The following is a 23,970-nucleotide window of genomic DNA, read 5'->3' as shown; positions in this document are numbered from 1 at the left end:
TGGAACAGGAGACGCCAAGGGTGAGCCTTGGGGCTTTCTGCATGCGTAGCAGATGCGCCGCATTGAGCTACGGCCTATCCCTGTTCGGCAGGCAGATGGGGAGCAAGGTTGACTAATTAGGGCAGCAGAGGTGAGCAGTGGGATTTGGCATTTGGGAAACGGCTGGAAATCTTCATCCCTCTGTCCATTAAATTTAACCAGGTCAGGAATAAGTAACACATCTATGTTAATCATAAACAGTAATTCTGTACAAGTAGCTGCAGCAGAACACACTAGCCAGAGTAAAAGGTGAGAACCAGCGTGGTATACTGGTGAGACTGGACTAGGGTCCAAAAGAGCTGTGTTCAGATCCCCACCTTCCCATGGAAGCTGGCAGAGTGACCTTGGACCAGCCATTTTCTCTCAGCTCAGTCTACCTCACAGGCACGTTGTAGAGATAAAAGGAGAGCTGTGCATGTCACATTGAGCTCCTTGGAGGAAGGGCAGGTTAAAAACGCGCTAGAGAGATCAGAATGATTGAGGGGAAACTGAGGGTTTGTAAGAGGCCTCCACATGCAGCTGCTGGTGTGACCTTGGGTCATTTACAAGTTCTTTCAGAGCTGTTCTCTCAGGAGCAATTCTTGAAAGAGCTCTCTCAGCCCCATCTGCCTCACAGGGTGTCTGTTATGGGGAGGGGAAGGAAAAGGAGTTTGTAAGCTGCTCTGAGACTCCTTCGGGTAGTGAGGGGCAGGGTATAAATCCAATCTCTTCTTCTTCTTCTTCAGATAATGCCTCCTGCTTTCAGGCACTACCTACTCTTGTCTTAAATTGTATGCTGCACTTGGAAGGGGAGTTGGCTCAGTGGTAGCGTATCTGCTTGACATGCAGAAGGTCCCAGGTTCAATCCTTGGCATCTCCAGTTCAGGATCAGTCAGTAGGTGATACGAAAGACCTCCGCCAGGGACCCTGGAGAGCCACTGCCAGTCTGAGTTGACAATACTGACTTCGGCTCAGTGTAAAGCAAGCTTCATGTGTCCACGGATCTGTGTGAGCTGTCAAGTCATGATTGACTCACAGCGATCTCCCAGATTAGAGCAGATTAGAGTCTGCACCAAACTGGCTCTTGGGACTGGGACTGGGACTGTGGAGTCAAGAGGAAATGGTTTTTTTAAAAGTCGTTTTCCCCATGACATTTCTGTGATACAGCATCTCCCCGCCCCGCACACGCACCCTTTCTCAAAGCAGTTAGTAGCCGCACAGGGTGAAAGAGGTAGGAGTCGAGTTAAGTGGTTACTCCCCCTTGCACTGTCCCTCCAATCCCATCTGCAGTCCTCTCTGGTTGATCTGAAGCCTTAAAACCAAAGGTGGAGGCCAGGTGGAGTTTCTCCAGTCCAAGCGCACTGATTTCAATAAACGGTGGAGGCCAGGTGGAGTTTCTCCAGTCCAGTCAATAAACTCAGAGTGGGAGTAACGGCACGGGTTTGCACTGTTGATCATGGATTTCCCACAGCATGGCTGCGGTCCTAGGGATGCTTTCCAGGGAGTAATGCAGGACTTACTTCTGAGCAGACCTGCTCACAGTGGCTCCTGACACGTGGCTTGGCTCTTAGCAAAATATTATGGCTGCAAAGCAGAAGGTGATGCTTTTGTGTGTCTTGACAAACGGGTAAAGTTCTTCAAGCAGCCTGAGTATCCCAGATGAACGGGAGCTTTTCAGAGCTTAGAAGCAGGGTCAGCCATGGTCAGCACTTGGGTGGGAGACCGCTGAGGAAGACAAGGGTTGCTGTGGAGAGGCAAGCGATGGCAAGCCACCTCTGCCTCGTCTCTTGCCTTCAGGCCCCACGAGGTGGCGCTTCAAGAGGCTGCTGTGAGTCTGTTGCAACTCGACGGCACGTAATTATTAATGTTCTTAAACTCTGTTTTTGCATTTGTCAGTTTTCAGTGCTGTATCTCCTGTCCTTTGTGGTCATCATGGTGGGATTCATCCTTTATTGCTCCACACCAACGCGCACGGCAGAGGCCAACTCGACCAGCTTGCCCCTCACCGCCAGTACTGGGTTTGACAACCTCGCCATGAAAATTGAAGAGAACCACCTGGATGCCGCCGCCGTCTCACCTGCGCAGCATAACAAAGAAGAAAGTGGGGCAGGGGAAATGCTGGCCACTGAACTGTCAGCCTTGTGAGGCAGAGAGAGCCCTTGGAGGTGTGAGAATGACTTTGAAGATATCCACAAACAAGAGCGAATGGACATGAGGCTGTGCTGGGAACCGGAGAGAGAGAGACCTGTCGGGGAATCTGTGCTCATGCCAAAGTCTGGGATTTCACCGCTGCATAGTCAGGCTGAGATCCTTAAACGGAATAATCTGCATTAAGTTACGTTCCCAGAAAATCTGGACTTTGAGCTGTCGGAGGAATGACTAATTGGCATGGCAGCTGAGGGGGGAGGAAGAGTCTAATCATTCTTTTTAGTAAAAACACGACTAACTTAAAAAAACACACACACAACAAATTGTGCTCCAAATAAATTAATGGCTTATTTTGAGTAAGTTCTTCTGTTTCCATTTTCAAGGATTACAGGAATTTTGGGGGAAGGGGGGGGGCATGAATCTGGTTGACGGATGGTTGGAGAGAAAGGGGAGAGAGGAGAAATGCAGGCAAATAAAATACTCTGGATGGGATTGGATGATCAGTAGGGAGAGAGGCTGAGTCCTGTGAAGTGAGCGGGAGCGAGCTGCTGGATCCTCAGGTGGTCCTCGGGCATGGTGTAGTGGTTAGAAGCCCGGACTCTAATCGGGGAGAACCAGGTTTGATTCCCCACTCCTCCACATGCATCTGTTGGTGTGACCTTGGGTCAGTCACAAGTTCTCTTAAAGCTGTTCTCTCACGAACAGTCCTCCAAAGAGCTCTCTGAGCCCCACTTTACCTCACACAGGGTGTCTGTTGTGGGGAGGGGAAGGGGAAGGGATTGTAAACTGCTCTGAGACTCCTTTGGGGTAGTGAAGGGCGGGGTATAAATCCAATCTCCTCTTCTTCTCTTCACCGCTAAGCCCTACACAACTGCCTCTGGTTTTGTACGTTCTTCTAGGCACTGCCCTCATGAGGACTAGAAATTATATTGTAATATGAAATTGATCAACGTGTCCTGCCTTGCAGAGTTAACAGGTTAAGCAGGTTATACATAACATGCAATAAATTTAAATGCATAACACTTGGCAGGCCAGTATAAGCAACACCCAATTACGATGATAATGTCAAGTAGCAATGCTATGAAAGCAGCTTCGTGCTACTACTGAATTAAAGGATGTTCTGAGCTCTTGATAGGTCTGTCGTCCTTAAACTGTCTCCTTCAGATGTGATGTTGGACTGTATGGCTTCTAGTGGTAGAGAGTTCCGCAGGTGTACAATGTGGATTTTTATCAAAATCTGTATACTGCACAGATAGAAGAACAGATGGGCATAAGAGTAGCCGTGCTGGATGAGACCAGTGGCCCTTCCTGTCCCGCATCCTGTTTCCAACAGCAGCCACTCAGATGCCAAAGGGAAGTCTGCAACCACAGCCTGCAATTCAAGTATCCTGTAATCTGTCTTGAGTCTCAGAAAGAAAAATGGGCTATAAATAAAGTGACAATAATAACATTCCTTGAGTTTATTTAAATCAGTTTTCTTGAAGATCTGACCTGCTAATACAAGGAAAGTCCTCAGAACCTGACTGTATGCACTCCAAATGCCTGTTGTCGCTCAGAATATAAATAGGGCATAATAAACATTGGTGTCTTCAATCCAGCTGAGGATGGTAGACACCCCCAAGCAAGCATCTTTGGCAGGATCCCTAGCTAGATGGAGAACTGCGCACATACTTGCTGCAGTTTACCTAATTCCCAATTGCCACTCAGCTGCAGCACCAATGAAAATGTTCTGCTGATCAGAGCTTGGAACAGCCCGTCTGCTTTTCCATCTCACCAAACAACTGACTGGAGCTAAAGGGGGTTGCAGTCTTGTGCCCCAAATGCCATGAGCTTGTAGGTGTGGACTGGAGCCTTTGTACTGGCAGCTTTCTCACATTCCAGTGATCTTTGAGTGCAAGAGATATTCAGGAGGACCAAGCAGAAGGCTGTGGGTTACGCCTCCCCCCCTTCCATCACTGACTCAGACACTGCTGATCTGTTGGGAGTGTAGGAGGGAGAAGAGGAAGGGGTGCCCAGGCTGAGTTTGCCAGCCATTCTGCCCCTCCCATTCCTCATTAGAATAATAGAATAACAGAGTTGGAAGGGGCCATACCCCTTGCTAGTCCAACCCCCTGCTCAATGCAGGATCAGCCTGGAGCATCCATGACAAGTGTTCATCCATCCGCTGCTTAAAGACCGCCAGTGAGGGGGAGCTCACCACCTCCCTAGGCAGCTGATTCCAAATCTGACTCTAAAAAAGTTTTTCCTTATATCCACCCGGTACCTTCCTTCCCTTAATTGAAATCCATGATTGCGAGCAGTGTTCCCGCTAAGCTGAGTTAGTGTGAGCTAGCTCACAATTTTTTAGCCTCCAGCTCACAGATTTTTGTCTTAGCTCAGGAAGGATGGCTCCATAGCCAACTAATTGATGCAGGAGCCAAATTGCTCGCTCACAACTTTAATGCCCGTAGCTCACAAAGTAGAATTTTTGCTCACGAGACTCCACAGCTTAGAGGGAACATTGATTGCGAGTCCTCTTCTCTGCTGCCCACAGGAACAGCTCCCTGCCCTCCTCCGAGTGACAGCCCTTCAGATACTTCAAGAGAGCAGTGATGTCCCCCCCTCGGCCTCCTCTTCTCCAGACTAAACATTTCCAAGTCCCTCAGCCTTTCCTCCTAGGGCTTGGTCTCCTATGGGCCCCCGATCATCCTCGATCATTAGCAGAGCTGATAGCAGTGATGGTTGGTTTAGTGTGGCCCAGGTGGGACAGAAGCACCGTGTGCATTCCCAAGGTCCTGCCTGTGTATCTTTGTATCTCCTGCACCCCAACAGCTGTTTGCATGTGTAGATCCATAAACAGCCCCCTGCTTCTACTTGTGGATGTGGTCATCTAGATCTGGGCAGTTTTTTAATCATGACCCACAGAATCAGCATCTCTCCATTAGGCTGTCAATTGCAGCAATCACATTAGGCCTTTTTATATGGCCTGTTCTCCGTGCCATACTTTTAAAATCGTTATCATTGTCCCCGGTCACACCGGCCGGAAAATGCGGGGGGGGGGAAGTATGGCTGTTTGCCCCGGAGCAAGATAACACATGGCTGCCCGATCAGACGTCCCATCGAGGTCCCGTGGTTAGGGGGGAGGTGCCGATCACACGACTATCCTGCAGCACGGCAAAGAAGCGGCGTGGCGCGATCACACCAGCAATCACTAGGCGCCGCTTCTGTGGCAATCGGGAATATTTTTTTTTCACCCAAAGGTGTGCATGCACATGATCGTTTGTGCACATCCTGTGCAGACTGGAAAAAAAACCGGTTTGCGACGGGACTAGGACGGGACACGATCAGACGCCCGCCCTTGCCCCGCGTTGTTTGGAAACTAGTACCTTGTAGGTACTAGTTTTTTAAGCCGCATCTTCGACGGGAAGCCACGGGTTAGCCACGGGAGCACTACGCTTCCCAGATGTTGCGGTGTGATCGCGCCCGGAAAATCCGCCTATCATCCGTCTCTTTAGTGCGGCAAATGCTCCTTCTCCTCATAAGGCCCTGATTGTTTTTTTAGCAGTGGTTAAAGCTGGTCACTAAGAATGGGTTGAGATTTATCCTCTAGCACTGCATTGCAGTTTGTCCTTAGGCCATATCCTGTATGCTCAAAATTAACACAATTAGCATAAAATCAAAGAAACTCACCTGTTCCACCTAAATACTGAGGATGTGGTCTGTCAATCACTCCTCCATTAATTCAGAGAGGCTGATGCCAGCCACTTGTCCGGCTTTTCAAGCATCAGACTTACAGACTTTTGCTATGAATGAAGTGCCTTTTGAACAGAAAAGGGCTCAACTTCCAAATATGCTTAGGACCACACTGCGACAGTTTTTTTCTCTCCACTTTAGAGTTTTCTTCTGTGGGAAAAGTTGCATTTGCTTATGCTCTTTCTCCCCCCCACCCCATAAATGGGAAAAGGGGTTGCTTGAATAGCAATAAGTTATTCAGGAAATTCAAAGAAGGGAAGAACGTAGGATTTATGAAGCAGTTTTCTTGAAAAGCCATGAAATAAATGCATATTTAGTGCACTTGGAGTGGATTTCCCCCCCTGTTGGATTTATAGAGATCTGGAGCTACATTTTCTTTTGGTGTACATTTTCTTTTGGGACAGACAGGCAAGTGAATTTGCATTCAATTGCATTTGATAGGTTAATAAAATTCATAGGTACAAGGGTTTTGAGTCAGGAACTCTTTCTCTGTGGGATCCAGCCACCTCACTATATCTTGTGTCCAGAAATAGATGGGCAAACAAAGGTATTCTTTTTAAATTGGCAGGAAATGTTCTCGGTTAATTTAGCAGTCTTGGCTGCCTGGCTCGGAATGACCTGAAGTTTCCAAACAAAGGTAGGGAGAAGAAGCAACCTTTCAAGACGCCCCAAAGTCTGTGCTTCCAGTCTGGTGGCTGAAGAGGGGAGAGAGAGGGCACAGAAGGGCTTTGTGTCCACCAGCCGGTGGGTGGGTGGGTTTTTTCCTTCGGGGTCTTTTTCTATTCTTAATAACTAAGTGCTGTCAAGTTGCAACCAATTTACAGCAGCCCCTCATGGGATTTCCAAGGCAAGAGATGAATAGAGGCGGTTTGCCATTGCCTGCCTCTGCGTGGCAACCCTGGACTTCCTCAGAGGTCTCCAGTCCAAATACAGAACAGGGCCGACCTCTCTTAGCTTCCAAGCTCTGATGAGATCAGGCTAGTCAGGGCTATTCTTACACACCCAGGGAAATGCTGATCACCACTTTGGAGCTGCGGTGGCTCAAGTGGTTAAGACGCTGAACTGCAGGCTGTGGAAGTAGTTCAGCAGTTTGAGACCCGATTGTGCCGCATGACAGTGTGAGCTCCTGTCTCTAGTTCCAGCTCCTGCCAACCTAGCAGTTCAAAAGCAAGAAATTGCAAGTAGATAAATAGGTACCACTTCGGTGGGAAGGTAACAGCGTTCCGTGTGCCTTGGTGTTTAGACATGCCGGCCACATGACCACAGAAACGTCTTCAGACAGCGCTGGCTCTTCGGCTTTGAAACGGAGATGAGCACCGCAACCCTAGAGTCGGATTCGACTGGCTTTCGAGCAAGGGAACCTTTACCGTTACCTTTTACTTTGGGGTCAGGAAGCAATTTTCCTCCAGGCCAGTTTGGATGGAGATCCTGGAGGGGATTTTTTTTTTGGTCATCTTCTGGGCGTGGAACAGCGGTCACTGGGTGTGTGTGGAGGGGGAGGTATTCATGAATTCCCGGCATTGTGCAGGGGGTTGGATTAGATGGCCCTGGAGGTCCCTTCCCACTCTATGATTCTATATGAAAGGCTGGAGAGTGTGAATCAAAACATCTGTGGTTTGTGGAGAGTGATCTTGTGCACCTTTACTCAGAAGTGAGCCCGCTGTACTCGGTGGGGTTTATTCTGTGGGAACAGTGCATGGGATTTCAGTTTATTCAGCCCATTTTTCCCAGGCAGAGTCTTGTTCTGTGCAACCTGGGAAAGGCCCCTACCCTTCCCTGTGCTGGCAGGATTCCCAAATAGCATTCCCCCCCCCATCCACTTTTTCATTCTCTGCTCTCATTGCCAAAAAGGATTTGCTCTTCTACAGAGAGAGAGAAAAAAGATATTTTCCCTCCAGTGGACTGGTGGGTACAAAGCTGCCTATTCCTCTGTCTAAAATACCAGCCGTGGAACCAATAACAATAATCCCTTCTAATCCCCAGAGATGGTGTGTCTGAGGAGGGTTAAATGCCTGTTATCTATCAACCGAAGAAAATAAGAAAGCACTTGGATCTTGTCCCCTTTCAAATATATGTGCCTCACTGCACCTCGGAGGGGAGGGGGGTATCCATTTGGCAAGCTGATGCTGAGGCTTGCCTGTTCATTTCCCCCCCTCCCACCCTAACTGCCTTGTCCAGTCCTGCCCCAGATTTCCAGCCTTCTGCAATTCAAGAGCATGATTTCAAAAAGACCATGCACCTGCCTGCTTCCCTCAAAGATTAGATGCAAGTGAACTGAAATAAAAGGACTCTGTGGATGCTCTGAGACCTTCTGTTCTTCTCATGAATTCCTGTACTTCTGGCAGTATAGAGAAGGATCTGGGGGAAATCCCAACACAAATGAATCTGTTATCTCTGTCATGGAAGCCCTTCTGGTTGTCTGAAAACTGGCTGTGGTTACTTTATCCTGGGAGGTGGAGAATACGTATTTTGCATGTTAAGAAGCTGTACACATTGTGTAGTGGCAACTTGTGGTCACTAGATGGCACTCGGAGAGCCACCTTCTCCTCATAGTGCCCTTCATCACCAGGAAGAAATAATCTTGTTGCTGTTTGCGATTCTGTGTGGAAGAGGATGTAGGTTCTCTTTCTCTCACACACTGATTGTTTACTTACAGTTACTGAACAAAGGACACAAGAGACATAAACGAATCGTGTGCAATTTGGGTAAAATGCTAAATATGAGACGGCGGCTCAGCCCTTGATGTGGGGAGACATTTCCATGCAATTAATGGACCTAGTGTCACCTGTGGTACAGTTTGGAGTCAATATGGTCAGGATATCATGGTAAGATCTCAAAGAGGGGAATTTGTGTTTTGTAGATCTGCCAGATAACAGCAGTACTGAGACGGGAAATGTATGTTCTAATTTAGCCACATGGTTTTCAATACAGATGTTACCAATGCAGTGAGGGGTTAAAACGACATGGAAGCAGCAACCAAACCACTAAGGTATGTATAGATCAAGCCAATTTATTGAACTAAAGCAGCTTTTTCTCGCCAGACTTTCCCATTCACCCTCGCATGTGAGGGAATGACATTACTGAACATTTCCTGAATAATATCTGAAGAAGTGAGCCGTGACTCATGAAAGCTCATCCCCTGCCACATATTGTGTCTGTCTTTAAGGTGCTACTGCACTCTTGCTCTTTTCTGCTGCCACAGCCGGACTGACACGGCCACCCCTCTTGAATATTACCTTGTACATGTATTTATACACACACACAAATGCAGAAAATCTCGTGCATAAAAAGTGTACATATCATGGAGATATGGGATACTTAACCCTTGACATTCTTGTTACTTATATGAGGGAGCTTACAAATGTGTCACCGCTGCCCCTACTGGTCGAAGTGGTCCTGTCCAGCATCATGTATTTCTATTGGCAGCATTGCTTAAAAAGGTCAGGGTTCCCTTGCTCGAAAGCCAGTCGAATCCGACTCTAGGGTTGCGGTGCTCATCTCCATTTCAAAGCCGAAGAGCCAGCGCTGTCCGAAGACATTTCCGTGGTCATGTGGCCGGCATGACTAAACACCAAGGTGCACGGAACACTGTTACCTTCCCACCGAAGTGGTACCTATTTATCTACTTGCAATTTCTTGCTTTCGAACTGCTAGGTTGGCAGGAGCTGGAACTAGAGACGGGAGCTCACTCCGTCATACGGCACCCCTGGGTCTCGAACTGCTGAACTACCGACCTTCCACAGCCTGCAGTTCAGCGTCTTAACCACTTGAGCCACCGCAGCTCCCTAGCATTGCTTAGTTGTTAGATAATCACATGAGACCTATTCTTCTCTCCTTAATCCAAGGGAAATATACAAACATATCTATGAGAAACTTGAACCAAGGTTAACAGCTCGATCCCAAACCCTAAGATGAGGACTACGTGCTATGTAAGTCGAGATGGTATATCCTGGCCCACATGTTTAGAGATATGCCGGTGGGGAAATACCTGGAGATGTTGGGGGTGGAGCCTGGGGAGGGTGGGGTTTGTGGAAGGGAGGGACCTCAGCAGGGTATAATGCAATAGAATCAGTCCTCCAAAGCAGCCTCTTTCTCCAGAGGAACTGATTTTGGTTGAAGATCGATGGTAAGATCTCCACCCTGGAGGTTGGTAACCCTATGGTAAGCCACACTTGTGCTGGTGCCGTGACATTGCGGGGGTCTTAGGATGGGGGCTGCTCACAGTGTTACTGAGTGGAGACTGGTGGTGACCCGATCCAAAGATCTGTTGTAGGCACTGGGGTGGATCCTAAATGCACATGAATTCTGGGTACGCAGAGATGTGTTAACAAGACCACAGACTGCAGCAGAAAAATCTACTAACAGAAGGCCCTGTACATTTCCAGCCACAAAGAGAGACTTCATGTAGCTGTCTTACAGCAGTTCATGACTTCCAAACCTCTTTCTGTGCTCTTTGTTCTAAGACGTAGAAGTGAAGCCACTGACTGATCCCATGGGATTCTGTAATAAAACCGACTGATTGTGTTTTTTTAAAACGGGGCTCTAGTAATTTATGATTCAATTTGTAAAAAGAACTTTATTTTATCATGTAGTTTTCAGTGGTCACGGTTCTGCTAAGAACTGCACACATTTGAAGCCATTAGGAAGATTAGTGCTATCTTAAGTAAAAGAAGAATTACAGCTGCATTAGATTTAATTGAATGTCTGACCCACTCTGTTGAAGTGACCTCTTCTTGTTAAAAAAAAGAGCTTTAGTAAAGCTCTTGGGTTATTTCTAATTAAAGGAATTATTATTATTATTATTATTACAGATCTTCACTTGGTGAGGACATCATTATCATCATCATTCACAGTCAGATAATTGACTGGTAGGTGGTGTTCTGCAATCTGAGATATAGCCAAGTTCCTGGGAATTGCAGATGTATCTTTACAGGACTCTTGCTGTTCCAAGCAACACTGTCTTCTGGAGCTGAGCTGGTATCATTTCCTCAGTGCCCAGAATGTCCAGGTGTTTTGTGAGACTTCTCAGCACTTGCTCCAAGGGCTCCAGTGACAACTGCCATGATGGTAACCTTCTTCTCCCAGAGGCGCTCTAACTCTATTTGTAGGTCTTGGTATTTTGTGATCTTCTCCTGTTCTTTCTTTTCTATTCTGCTGTCTCCTGGGATTGCAATGTCAATGATCCAAATCCTGTTTCTCATTTTTTCTACAGTGGTGATATTGGGGGTGTTATGCTCCAGGTGTTTATCTGTTTGTAACAGGAAGTCCCAAAGAATCTTTGTTTCATCATGCTCCATGATCTTGTCTGGTTTGTGCTCTCATGAATTTCTGGCTGATGGTAAGCCATACTTCTTGCAAAGATTCTAGTGCAACATAGCTGCAACTCTATTGTGACATTATTTATAGTCAGTTCAAACAATTTTACTGCAGGCGCTAACCACGTGGTCGACTGTTTCATCCTTCATCTTGCAAAGTCAACATCTGCTGTCATCACTGGTCTTCTGGATCTTGGCTTTCATACTACTCGTTTTGAGTGCCTGCTCTTGTGCAGCTAGAATGAGTCCTTCTGTTCAAGTGCCCATTTTGGAGTCACTTCCAGGTATTTTCACTATCAACTTTATACTCAATGTCTCTCAGATATTGCTCACATAAGTGCTTCTCCTTCCGGTTGTCAAAGTGAGTTTTGATTGCAATCTTCTTGTAATCTTTGGTTTCTGTAACCTTAAATAACTCTGCCTTGCATACTTCAACTAGAAGCTTCTCTTTGCTTTTCTTGGTGTAGTCATTCAGTGCTCGTTTTTCTTTTTCAACTACTTGCTTTACTTTCAGGAGACCTCTTCCACCTAATTTTCTTGGAAGTAAAGACGATCAACATCACTTCTAGGGTGACGTGAGCGATGCACTGCCATTATCTTGCAAGTGTTGCGAACTATTGTTTCTAAATTATTATTTTATGTTATTATTACTACCACCACCACCACTACTACTACAGTACTAATATCTTCTCACTTTATGATCAATCATCAACAAAAACCTTTAAAGATTACAGTGTTGTAAGAAATAACACATATGTGGAGAAATATTGGAACACAAAGGCTGCTTGATCTTGACCCATTAGCCTGTCACAAACAGAGAGCTGACTTTTCATCCCTCATCTGACTGTTTTTGAGCACTGCAACAGTACAGTGCAATAGGCAGTGTGTTATTCATGCACCTTCTCACCTAGCCAATAAGACCAATAGGTTTCCCCCTTCCCCACCACAGACCTGACATCATCATATGCCCCTTTCTAGCCAATAATATCTATAAATAGTGAGCAAATCTAATCAGCCAGTGTTAAAACTGACCTGTTGACAGCACAAATCAATAAACAATAGAACAGAAAACTGAGAGTGGAACAACCCCAGTATGCAGAATTCAACCAAAAGCAGAAGAAAATAATGGTGGCTTGGATTCCCTGAGCAAGTTCCATGTGCCCTGGATAGCCTGTGCCACAGAGTGCACTTCCTCTTCCACTAAAACGTACAGTTGCGCAAGATCAAAGGCTTCCAATGCACCCTTGAGCAACTGGACGTGTTAGTGAATGAGGAAGAGCACTCCGTGGCTTTGATTATCTAGTGTGCACAGAACTCATCTACAGGATCCAAGCCCTTTCTTCGCCTGTGGCATGCATACATGTGAATGTGGAGGGAGCCAGCTGAAAATATCTGGGGAGGGCACAGAGCTGGTTCAATGCCCGTGTGACTCAAGGGGCTGTTCAGGGCATCAAACTGGTGGGGGCAAGTGGCACATCATGGGCAACGGTAACCACTGTAGCATCATTTGTCACCTCCTGCTAGACCCATGGTGGCAGCAGGATGTAAAATGGGCTGCAGAGATAACTGCTTTGGAACCAAGGGTGGGGGACAGCATCACGGGGGACAGCAGACACCCATTTGTGCAGAGTAACTCTGCATCCCCAACCTGGATAGCCCAGGCTAGCCTGATCTCATCAGATCTCGGAAGCTAAGCAGGTTTGGCCTTGGCTAGTATTTGGAGGGGAGACCTCCAAGGAATACCAGGGGTATGACATGGAGGAAATGGCAAGCCACCTATGAATGTCTCTTGCCTTGAAAACCCAATGGGGTTGCCATGGGTCAGCTATGACTTGACAGCTCTTTCAGCCACCACCCACCCCGCATACTTCCCTGCCTCGGAACCAGTATGGGCTGCCTGGGAGGAGATGTCTCCCTTCACTTCCCCCTCACAAGACTTCAAGACTTGGAGTCCATGAGGTTGACACAGGAAGATGGCATTTGGGTTAGAAAAGTATGTTGAGCAGGCCCTGGGAAGGCATTCTAGAGATGTGCTATGGCAGAGAAAACAACAACTGTACTGGCTTGCAGGCTCTGAGTACCAGGTGCCAGAAGTCAGGCAAGACAGGGTCATTCAGTCCAGGGTCAGGGTCCAGAAATTAGGCAAGGCAGAGTTGATGGCTTAGCATCTATTGTACTCATTGCATCCATACCTAACAGCCTCTCTTGGTTGGTTTTTATAGCCCCATGCCTAAGGGCCATGCTTCAGCCAGCTTCTCAGAAGCAATCCTGCAACTATTCATCTTTGTCATCAGCAAGCAGCTGGCATCAGGCCAGGAGGCATGCACTTTGCCGTTTTGTCTGTAGCTCTGTTCTCAGCCTCTGTCTGCAGCACTCTAAGAGTGTGGGTGATACTGGTGGCCTGGGAATGGCTAACTGATGTTCACCTGCTGAATCAGGGCCGGAGGGTGTCAGTGGCTCTACACCAGCTATTGGCTGAGAATCCTGACAAGCCTGCTGCTCGTTTTCCTGCTGGTCAGCTTCTGTTAACTCAAGGCTAGCTCCACAGAGCTCCACAGAGCTCCTCTTCTCCTTAGGAGTCCTCGCTTTCGCTGAGCCCTGGCTGACCCACAACATTATCTCTGATCAACACCCACTGCTCCTCTGAAGAGTGGGGTTCCCAGAGAAGTTGAACAGCCAGGGAGAAGATACCCTGGACTAAGCCATTTAGGGCTTCATTGGCTGAAAACCTATACATTGAATTGTGCTTAGAAACAGTCTGGAAAGCCGGTCTAAAGCTCACACAGCCTAATGCCTTCGTTGTGACATGTCCCCATTAACAATCTTATGGGAGCATTTTGGACCAGCTGAAGTTTCCAAGTGACCTTCAAAGATAGTGTCTCCCCCCATACAAAAGCATTGTGGTAATCTAACCTTGAGAGACCAAACGTAGAGTACTAGAAATAGAAATGTGTGTGAATGTGAGTGATGATAGGTACTTATGTAAGATGAAATGGCTGGGGGGGGGGAATCTGACAGTGGGGAAGGGAGGAAAGTTTGCCACTTTTTACTGTTGCCCTTTCTTGTGTACTTAACAGTAACCTGACACATTAAGTTGGGGAAGGTTTTTTTTCTGGTGTGGAGATAAATAGAGGGGAAGTCTTTACTTGCTTACTTACTGTGCTGGTTACTGTTAAAAACATGGGGGCAGCTACAACAAAACAGGAAAAACAAAGCAATCCTAAACTGTCCCACTTAAATCTATTCAATGGGGTTATGGGGAAAAGCACAACCAAAAAAGCAGTAACCCCATGCAGAGGAAAAGGCTAGAGGAAAAGAGCTGAACAAAGTAAAATTTTAGCTGTTGTAGATTTTCCGGGTTGTCTGGCTGCGGTCTTGGCATTGTAGGACCTGACATTTCACCAGTAGCTATGACTAGCATTCTCAGAGGTATAACACAGAAAGATGGAGTACTCTCTGTGTCAAGGTGAGAAGAAAAATGGTAGTCAGGTGATTTATATCTACTCAGGAAGGTGGGGTAGGGCTGATAAATAAATAATAAATAAATAAACTTGTAGGAGTTTATTTATTTATTTATTTATTTTTGGGATTTATATCCTGCTCTACCCAAGCGGCTCAGGGCGGCTAACAGGTGGCAATGCCGGATTAAAAGTAAAATTCAATAAAACATACAATAAAACATTATTGCATACAATAAAAAGGTGCTCTACGAATCTCTAAAACTCCCCAAGATGTACGATATCCCACAATGGTGGCCAGCATTATTAATAGCGTGAGCGCCAGGAACGATATTTCCCCATCTCTGCTGGGCGACATCTACCCTCCACCCAATGATAGGGGTAGATGATAAGATCGTATCACGGTGGTGGAATAGTGGCGGTGGCGACTCCTACTCAAAAGCCTGGCGGAAGAGCTCCGTCTTACAGCCCCTGCGGAACTGTATAAGGTCCCACAGGGCCCGGATCTCCGCTGGGAGCTCGTTCCACCAGGTAGGAGCCGCCACCGAAAACGCCCTGGCCTTAGTTTGGGCAAACTTGATGTCTTGGGGGCCCGAAACTTCCAGGAGGTGGAGACTCCCCGATCGCAGTGCTCTTGAGGGAACATATGGGAAGAGGCAGTCCTTTAGGTAAGCTGGACCCTTTCCCAGGTTGTGAACATGCTAATAGAGGAGTTTTCCTGAGGAGGTTCTTTTGTATATGGATTGTTTCCTGAGGAGGTTTCCTGTTTCCTGAGGAGGTTCTTTTGCATGTGGATTGGCTGTTAAAATTCTAATCTGTTGAAAGCCATCAACAACATAAAGTAAAATTTTGCTTTTTACTGTAGAAGGGGGTGGGGGCAAGCAACTCAAATGAAGTGGGCACTATCCCAACTTGGCATGAATGTGCTCAGAATCAGACATCTAGCATCTGTCCTATGAATTCCTTTGCATCAAACATTTCAAAATTGATGAGTGATAATGGAGACATCTTAAGAGGGTAACCGTGTTGGTCTGCAGTAGAACAGCTAGATTCGAATCCAGTAACACCTCAGAGAATCAGCAAGATTTTGGGGGTATGAGCTTTCAAGACTCAAAGCTCCCTTTGTCAGGACTCAAATCAAGTGATAGTAGAGTTTGCAAAGGTTCACTGGGCCTGGCAGTGTACGCCCTCCGATAAAACCAAAGCAGCCTTGCAGATTCTTTGTGTTAACCTCAACATGTTGTGGAACAGTGATGCTACCAGTGGACAATTTTGTTTCACTGAGCAGGGGTCAGTCGAGAGCATGTAATGAGATACCTTTGTTGTTACCAACATAAGTTAAAAATGTGCTTTGAGTGAATGTTGGGTTTTATTTTATTTATTTATTTTATTGTTAACAGTTTTGCCCCGCCCTGAGCCCTGCGAACGGGCTCAGGGCTGCTTACAAGCCCATACATAAAAACAGGTTGAAACAGTAAAACCATTAAATAACAGCAAAAACAAGAATAAAGTGCTCCATACAAACATGATGGTCTCCGAAGATGGTATCAGTCATTTCATTAGGGTGATATTGTCCTGTCGATGGCCAGTCCAGCAGTATCAGTGCCATGCAAGATTGTGGCAGATCTTCCGGGGACCATCCCTAACCCCGTTGTTATCTCCACCATTGATGGTGGTGGTAGTGGCGGCCCCTATATAAAAGCCTGGCAGAAGAGCTCCATCTTGCACGCCTTGCGGAACTGCATAAGGTACCGCAGGGCCCTGATCTCCTCTGGGAGCTCGTTCCACCAGGTGGGGGCCGCCACTGAAAAGGATCTGGCCCTGGTTGCAACAAGCTTTGCCGCCCGGGGGCCTGGAATCACCAGGCGGTGTTGTGTCCCCAACTGAAGTGCTCTTGGGGGTATATGTGGGGAAAGGCGGTCCCTCAGGTAGGTCAGACCCTGGCCATGTAGGGCTTTAAAGGTAAGAACCAGCACTTTGAAGTGGATTCAGTACGCTATTGGCAGCCAGTGCAGCGCTTTCAGCCCAGGCTGGATGTGCTCCCCCTTGGGGAGACCCATCAACAGCCTGGCCGCCACATTCTGCACAAGCTGCAGCTTCCGGATCTGCGACAAAGGCAGTGTTTTACCCAAACACTCTTCTTCAGATGTAAGTAAATATATAACATAAAGTAAAATGTATAAACAATCCAAGCATGGCATCATCTCCCATCTGGACGCCTAGAGACTGAGTGCCACTTACAGTTACGGCCCCCTTCACATGCCTCTGAAGGGCTTTGGTAACCACTGCCCCATGGAGGGATCCTGTGCTTCTGGGCATTATGTGTGTGTTTGAAGCAACTTTAGGGCTGGGGCCAGTTGTAAGAGGGGGCCAATGTTGTTGTCTGCCCTCCCAGCCAAATGCTTGTCAGATGGGGAAGGCCCAAAGGATTAATGGCCATGGCAACAGATTCACATGTGCTCCAAAGTGGCATAGGACTTTATCACAAGGCGACAGCTGCCACATAATCTGAAAAAAGAACTTGTGTGAAATTAGATGGAGAAGGAGAGCTGACCCTACTTAGTTAGTGGTGCCCACATTATAGAGTCTCCTCCAGAGGGATTTCTACTGAAGTTATCATAGAAAAGAATTGATTTAAAATGATTTTATTCCACCAAACATTTCAGGAATAGGGACAGATTTTCAGTACTGAAATATGACCAGGATTTTAGTATAACTGCCCCCCTCCCAAAATCATATAGTTAGGACTTTTACAATATGTAACTTGTAAACAAAGATATCCTATGATTGCTGCTGACACATTAACAGATGCAAAAATAATTATAGCTAAAAACTGGCATCTTGCCAAGGAATGGATTATACAAGTGTGGCACATGGTGAATGAAATTGGCTCAATTAACAGAATCTGGCTCTCTGAAGGACAGAAGACAGTCTAAATGGATGTCTGCTTACAATTACAAGCCCCTAATTCACTTTTGGAAATCCATTCCTAATTTGAAGTTTGATGTTCATTATTGTTTTTCTTTTCTCTACTTCTGTAATTTTTCATTTATGTTCTTAATACTAATTTGCTTAATTTTTTTATTGTTGATAAGTCTACTATTCATAAGTCATACTATTCATACTATTCATACAGCTCATGTTGTTTTAGGATTTGTGTGTGTGTTTTGGTTTGGGTTTATCTAGGGAAGATGCTAGAGATCTGTAACTGAATCCTCCATCTTTTGAAGTTTCTATAAAGAACAGCCATGGCATGCTAACAGAATCATATTTAACACACACACACACACCATTTCCCCAATGTAAAATAAATGTAATGTAAAATAATAATAAATGTAAAAGAAATAAGGGGGGCATTTACACCAGCAAATTCATGGGGAAGGGAGAGGAATAAGTCTCATCTCCCACAACATCATGATCCTGATCCAGTTCTCCCTCCCTCCCTCTGGTTGCTATTTATTGAAATTTAATCATCATCATCAACATTTTTGCGATCAAGAGATCAAGCCACATTTAATGAAATTTAAAGAGGTAGGAGATCTGACCACAGGTCTCCAAGATCTCATCTAAATTTGCCTTGATGGATTTTATGATGTTTTGTTTATTGTTGGTTTTTTATATATCTTTTATCATACCTTGTGAAATGCACTGAGCCAGGATGTTTCAAAATAAACAAATATGGAGATAAAATTGGAAATCATAAATTGTACTACTTCATAGGGTTACTTTAACGTTTACTAAGGCAAAGAATGAGACCATCTCTCTCCTTATATATAACTGAGTAGTGGGGCAACACTTTCCAGCTCCCCCATCGGCTGTGCAATGCGCTCCATCAGCCATTGGCCCATCAGCCACCATTCAAGAGTACTCACATGCCATTGGCCGGGTGCTGGGTCTGCTCCTTTTCCCCACCCACTCACACCTCAGCCACTGTTCCCTGTCAGAATTACTGGCAAACAGCTGTCTCTCCCAACAAAGACACTTCTCCTGCTTGGCTCCTCTGAGGGACTAACTTTTCCTTCAGTGGCTGTTAGTAGGCAACTAAGCTTGGTTCTGTCAGTAAACAGACAAAGGAACGAAACCCTTTCCACACCTTTGTGAGGAAATCATTGGGGCCAGTCCTGACTAGGGTTGCCAGCTCCATGTTGGGAAATTCCTGCTTGCCTCAGCTGAACAGAATGCCATAGAGCCCACCCTCCAAAGCAGTTATTTTCTTTGGGGGGGGGAGAGATCTGTTGTCTGGAGTTCAGTTGTGATACCCAGCGATCTTCAGGCTCTACCTGGGGGTTGGCTACCCTATGCGTAGCAGTTAGTGCTTCAGAGTAGGGTCTGCCAGGCAGAGATCAGTTCCCCTATGGCATTAAACCCTGTTGAGTCTTTCCCCTCCCCAAACGCTGCCCTCCACAGGATCCACCCCCAAAGGGTTGCCAACCCCCCCAGTTTGGCAGGGGTCCCCCACTTTTGAGGGGGTTCTACCCACCATCAGCCAGCTGGCCAATGGAGGAAGCCCCCCGCCCCAAGCCCCAACACCCGCAGCCACCCCTCTTCCTTCTCTCTGCACGTAAAGGGGCTGCCTTTAAGTGAAGGGAGCTGGTGTTTCCTGTGCACCCAATCTCCAAGCAGAAATTGGGCATGCAAAGCCTTCAAGCTCCCTGCACTTAAAGGGGCCCCTTTAAGTGCAGGGAGCTGACGTTTCCCCGTGCGCCCATCAGGCAGGCAGGTGTCATCACGTCAGGGATGCCTCTTCCCTCCGGGAATGCCCCCTAAAGTCCCCCGCTGGGGGCTAAAATGGTACCCTAGGCATAGCAGTCAGTGCTTCAGAGCATGGTCTGCTAGACCCAAGTTCTTGCTGTGGAAGCTGAAAGGGTGATTTTGGACCAGTCACAGACTTTCAGCATAACCTACCTCACAGGGTTGTTGTGCAAGTTAAAAGGGGGAGAAGAGAATGATGTAAGCTGCTTTGGTTCCCATTGCAGAGATAAACTGTACTTTTCCTCCTGGGGAACCATTGTTACCAATCTCCAGGTGAGGGCTGGAGATCACTCAGAATTACAACTGCTCTCCAGATGGCAGAGATCAGTTCCCTTGGAGCAAATGGTGGACTCTGTGTCCTTATACCCTGCTGAGATGGTTCTCCTATGACAGCCAATGTGACGTAGCAGTCAGGGCTTCAGAGCACAGTAGAGGCTGCAGGTGTGTGTGTGGGAGACGGAAAGCTGAAGAATGGCAAGTTGATGCTTGTCTGGGAAGGAGATAGAGTTGCCAACTCCAGGTTGGGAAATTCCTGGATACTTGAGGGGTGGAGCCTGGAAAGGGTGGGATTTGAGGAGGGGTGGGACCTCAGACAGGTACAATGCTATAGACTCCACCCTCCAAACCAGCCATTTCCTCCTGCGGAACCATTGTTGCCAATCTCCAGGTGAGGGGTGGAGATCACTCAAAATTACAACTGCTCTTCAGGTAGCAGAGATCAGTTCCTCTGGAGAAAATGGTGGACTTTGTGTCATTGTAGCCTGCTGAGGTTGCCACAGCAAATTGATGCTGAGTACCCAAGGCCAGGACACTCTCCCAGAGCTTCTTTCTAGAGCTCGTTGTATTTATTTCCACAATGGGCCTTATTCCGTGTGTGTGTGTGTGTGTGTGTGTGTGTGTATAATACAGCATAATGAAAATTATAATAAATGTTACTGTACTTCTGGGGAAATAACATCTTTGTTCATCTCTTCTCCTCCCCAACTCCCTTGCATCCAGTTAAACTTCAAAACTGAATCTTATTTTTCAAAATATCTGCAGTCTCCCTTAGTTTTCCATCTTCAGTGAAAGCCCTGTGGATGCTGCTGATCAGCCTGATGGGCCCTGTGGGGAAGGCTGCATGGCAGTTTCTTGGTAAGGTTTCTGGAAGCATGATGTATGTTTTCAAAGCAAAAGGCCAATTTCTTAAGGACGGTGCCATGTCTTGTTCCAAGGCAAAGCCTCATAGCCAAGACATGAGCAAAGTGCAAACTCTGAATTTTGTATGTGGCTGAAGTGTGTGTGTGTGTGTGGGGGGGGGATGCATCACTGCATTGTACCTCTACTGAAGAAGTGAAAAGGTTGTGGGCTATTTTAAGAATTTTTTTGACCTTTACTCATACTATCACCGCATTAGTTCTGCGCGGTATGACGTTCAGGCCAAACACATCCATTCTCATCAGCAACATTTGCTTAGATGTCCCCTGCCCCACAGACACACACAGGTACACACACATCGTTGCAGAGTTCATGGCATTCTCCTCAACTCAGAGCAATTATTATAGCAGCAGTTTCCGTTTATTGTACTGACCACGGGTCATAACAAATATATAACAATCTTCCACATACTAAAATGACAAGATTAGCAAAATTAACAAAATTAACTAACAAAATTACAAATAAGTCAATTGCGTTGATTAGAGTAATCCTGCATAACTGACCTAAGAATACTTGCCCTGTTTTCTACATTATGTAGAATTAAGCATTCAGGAACAGCATCCGCTTTTCATCCAGCCCTTCTACTGGGAATACAATTTTAAAGTAGTAGAGTGCTGGAGGATGCACTGCACAGAAACTACATCACTGTAAGCAGATCTCGGAAGCTAAGCAGGGTCAACCCTGGTTCATCCTCGAATGGGAGACCACCAAGGAAGTCCACAGGGTTGCTACGCAGAGGCAGGCAATGGCAAACCACCTCTGAACATCTCTTGCCTTGAAAACCCTACTGGGTTGCATTAAGTCAGCTGTGATGTGACAGCAGAAAAACAAAACAGCAGCCACCAGTGTCTCCAGGAGCACAGGATCGCACCATCCAAGTTATTAGATGCTGCAGCCCTATTAAATATACTAGTCCATGCACAAGCCCACTGCAGTGAGTAACAGAAGTGTCTACAGTGCTCAAGTGAAATTTTGCTGCAGGACTCGACAGCAACCTTGGGGTACAGTGGGATTCTCCTCCAGCACCACGTGTCTCCAGATGCCACTAAATTTTCTCTATCTATACGAAGCTTTCTGTAGGCTGCGAACATTAATCCTGAAGCAGAATCATCTAATGGAAGAGTACGCATCTTAAGAGATTTACGAACAGTGCTGCAAAATATGTAACGTGTAACTAACAGAAAGGGGTAATGACTCAAACGAGAGTTTTATCAAGGGTAAATGTGATGTGAATACTAAATCTAGGAGCTGGCGCTGCCCGTTTTCGTCTCCAGTGGCTGAGAGTGGAATCGAGGTTATCGGCAAAAAATGGTTAGTGAAGATTGTTTCCAAGGGTTTGGGTTGTTTGTTTGTTTTAAACCATATTTAATATATTGAAAAGAACAGCCTAATTCAAACCTTACTCACTGGAATCTGTGCAGACATCCCTTTTTGTTTTGTTTTGTTTTGCCGGAATTGCTGAAACCAGCAGATTACCAAAGACAAATCCCTGCTCTTCTATTGGGTATGTACAGCTAGGGCCAGTTATAGGTTTTAGGGGGCCCTGGGCAGAAAGTGCCACCCCCCTAGGACTACTATGAAGCCTTCCTTCTCCCCCCCTCTCAAGGCTGTGCATCCTTCCTCTGCCCACCTGCAAGCTCTCCTACCACCTGCAGTCACAGGTGCCCACACTAGTGGGTGCAGCTTAGAGTACCACTGCCATGGCTACCAGGAATGTTGATGTTTTCTGCATCACCCACATGCCCTTCTCCAGAAATGCCAGGCAGCATATGCAGCTGTAAGCACAGGTGACAAAGCGCTCACAAGCAGGCATTGGGGAAAGTGTAAATGCAGGCATCAGAGGAGTGCATGAAGAGGGAGTCAGCAGCTTTGAGCCTTGCTAGAATCCATGGGCCCTGGCCGCTGTCCCACCTCAGGGAGTGCTGGTTCAGGTCCCGTGTACAGCCAATGCACCACTTTCTGAAGCCCTGACCTGGATGGCCCAGGCTAGCCTGATCTCGTTAGATCTCAGAAGCTAAGCAGGATTGGCCTTGGCTCAGGAATACCAGGGTCGTGACGCAGAAGCAGGCAATGGCCAACCACATCTGAAATGTCTCTTGCCCAGGGGTCGTTTCGTAGAAAAAGAGCTAGGGGAACTCATTAGCATAACTCATTAGCATATGCCACACACCCCTGACATCACCGGAAGTGTGTCATAAGGCCACACCCCCTGACATCACCGGAAGTGTGTCATAAGGCCACACACCCCGCCCCCAACGGTCCCGGCCGCCGCCGGCCTTGCAGCTCCACTGCCGAGCCCCATGAGGGGCCTGGCGGTGGACCTGCAAGGCCGGTGGGAGTGCAAGGAAGCCCCACGAAGGCCCTCCCTGGCCCCAGGCAGGCAGGGGTGGGGAGAGGCAGGGAGGAAGCAACTTACCCTCCCTCTTCTCCTGCCTCCTCCTGGCTGAATGAGGGATGGAAGCGGGGCGGCCGGAAGCTTCGTCATGTGCCCCGCCCCCGTACCTCACCCGGGGGAACTGCGATCCCCCGGGTTCCCCCCTGAAATGACCTCTGCTCTTGCCTCAAAAACAAGTCTAGCTCGCCACCTAGTGATGCATAATGCTAACTTCTGGCTGCCATACAATCTTAGGATCTCTTGGGCTGTTCTAACACACAATAAGAACATAACAAAAGAGAAGCCAATGTTGGATCAGGCCAATGGCCCATCCAGTCCAACACTCTGTCACATAGTGGCCATCAGGAGGTCCATCAGTGGGGCCAGGACACTAGAATCCCTCCCACTGTTGCCCCCCACCAAGCACCTAGAATACAGAGCATCACTTGCCCCAGACTGAGAGCTCCTATCTTCATGTCGTGCCTAATAGCCACTGATGGACCTCTGGCTCCATATGCTCATCCAATTCCCTCTTGAAGCCAGCCATGCTTGTAGCCGCCACCACCTCCTGTGGCAGTGAATTCCACGTGTTAATCACTCTTTGTAGATAACTCTTTGTATAACACAAGGCCATACGATAATTATTACCACTTTCTGAGGCTTTGCCTTATTTTATTTTATTTATTTATTATTCACATTTTTATCCCGCCCTCCCCGGAGGCTCAGGGCGGCCTTACCACGCAAGGAGCTTAGAGGGGGGACTTCTCAAACTCATTTGCCCTGACATAACTGCACACCAGTTCAGCCCTGCCACAATACTGTCGATCAAGTGTTTAGGAAGGGAAGGGGGACATAGGGCAGGATGGGGAGAGCCTAACTTATCCCACTGCTCACCTTTTTAAATTGTCCCTAGTACCAACTATTGCCCCGAATGCCAACTATTTGACTGGTGCTATGAATACACAGTCTCAGTGCA

The 23,970-nt window shown here is 47.0% G+C and overlaps 1 protein-coding gene across 1 annotated transcript in view; it reads left to right on the top strand.

Moving 5' to 3' along the window:
* The window catches only part of SLC35F2 (solute carrier family 35 member F2), a 40,358-nt gene extending 37,882 nt beyond the window's left edge, over nt 1-2,476 (top strand). The window contains exon 8 of the mRNA XM_015408763.1: nt 1,915-2,476. Within this exon, the coding sequence (XP_015264249.1) occupies nt 1,915-2,163 (249 nt within the window). The 3' untranslated portion in view covers nt 2,164-2,476. The remainder of the gene's footprint in view (nt 1-1,914) is intronic.
* Nucleotides 2,477-23,970: the final 21,494 nt, after the last annotated feature.

Source organism: Gekko japonicus, unplaced genomic scaffold (assembly GCF_001447785.1).
Source record: "Gekko japonicus isolate JY-2015 unplaced genomic scaffold, Gekko_japonicus_V1.1 scaffold2828, whole genome shotgun sequence".
NCBI classification, from domain to species: domain Eukaryota; kingdom Metazoa; phylum Chordata; class Lepidosauria; order Squamata; family Gekkonidae; genus Gekko; species Gekko japonicus.
Note: the sequence above shows the minus strand (reverse complement) of the source record. Positions and strands in the feature narration are given on the sequence as shown.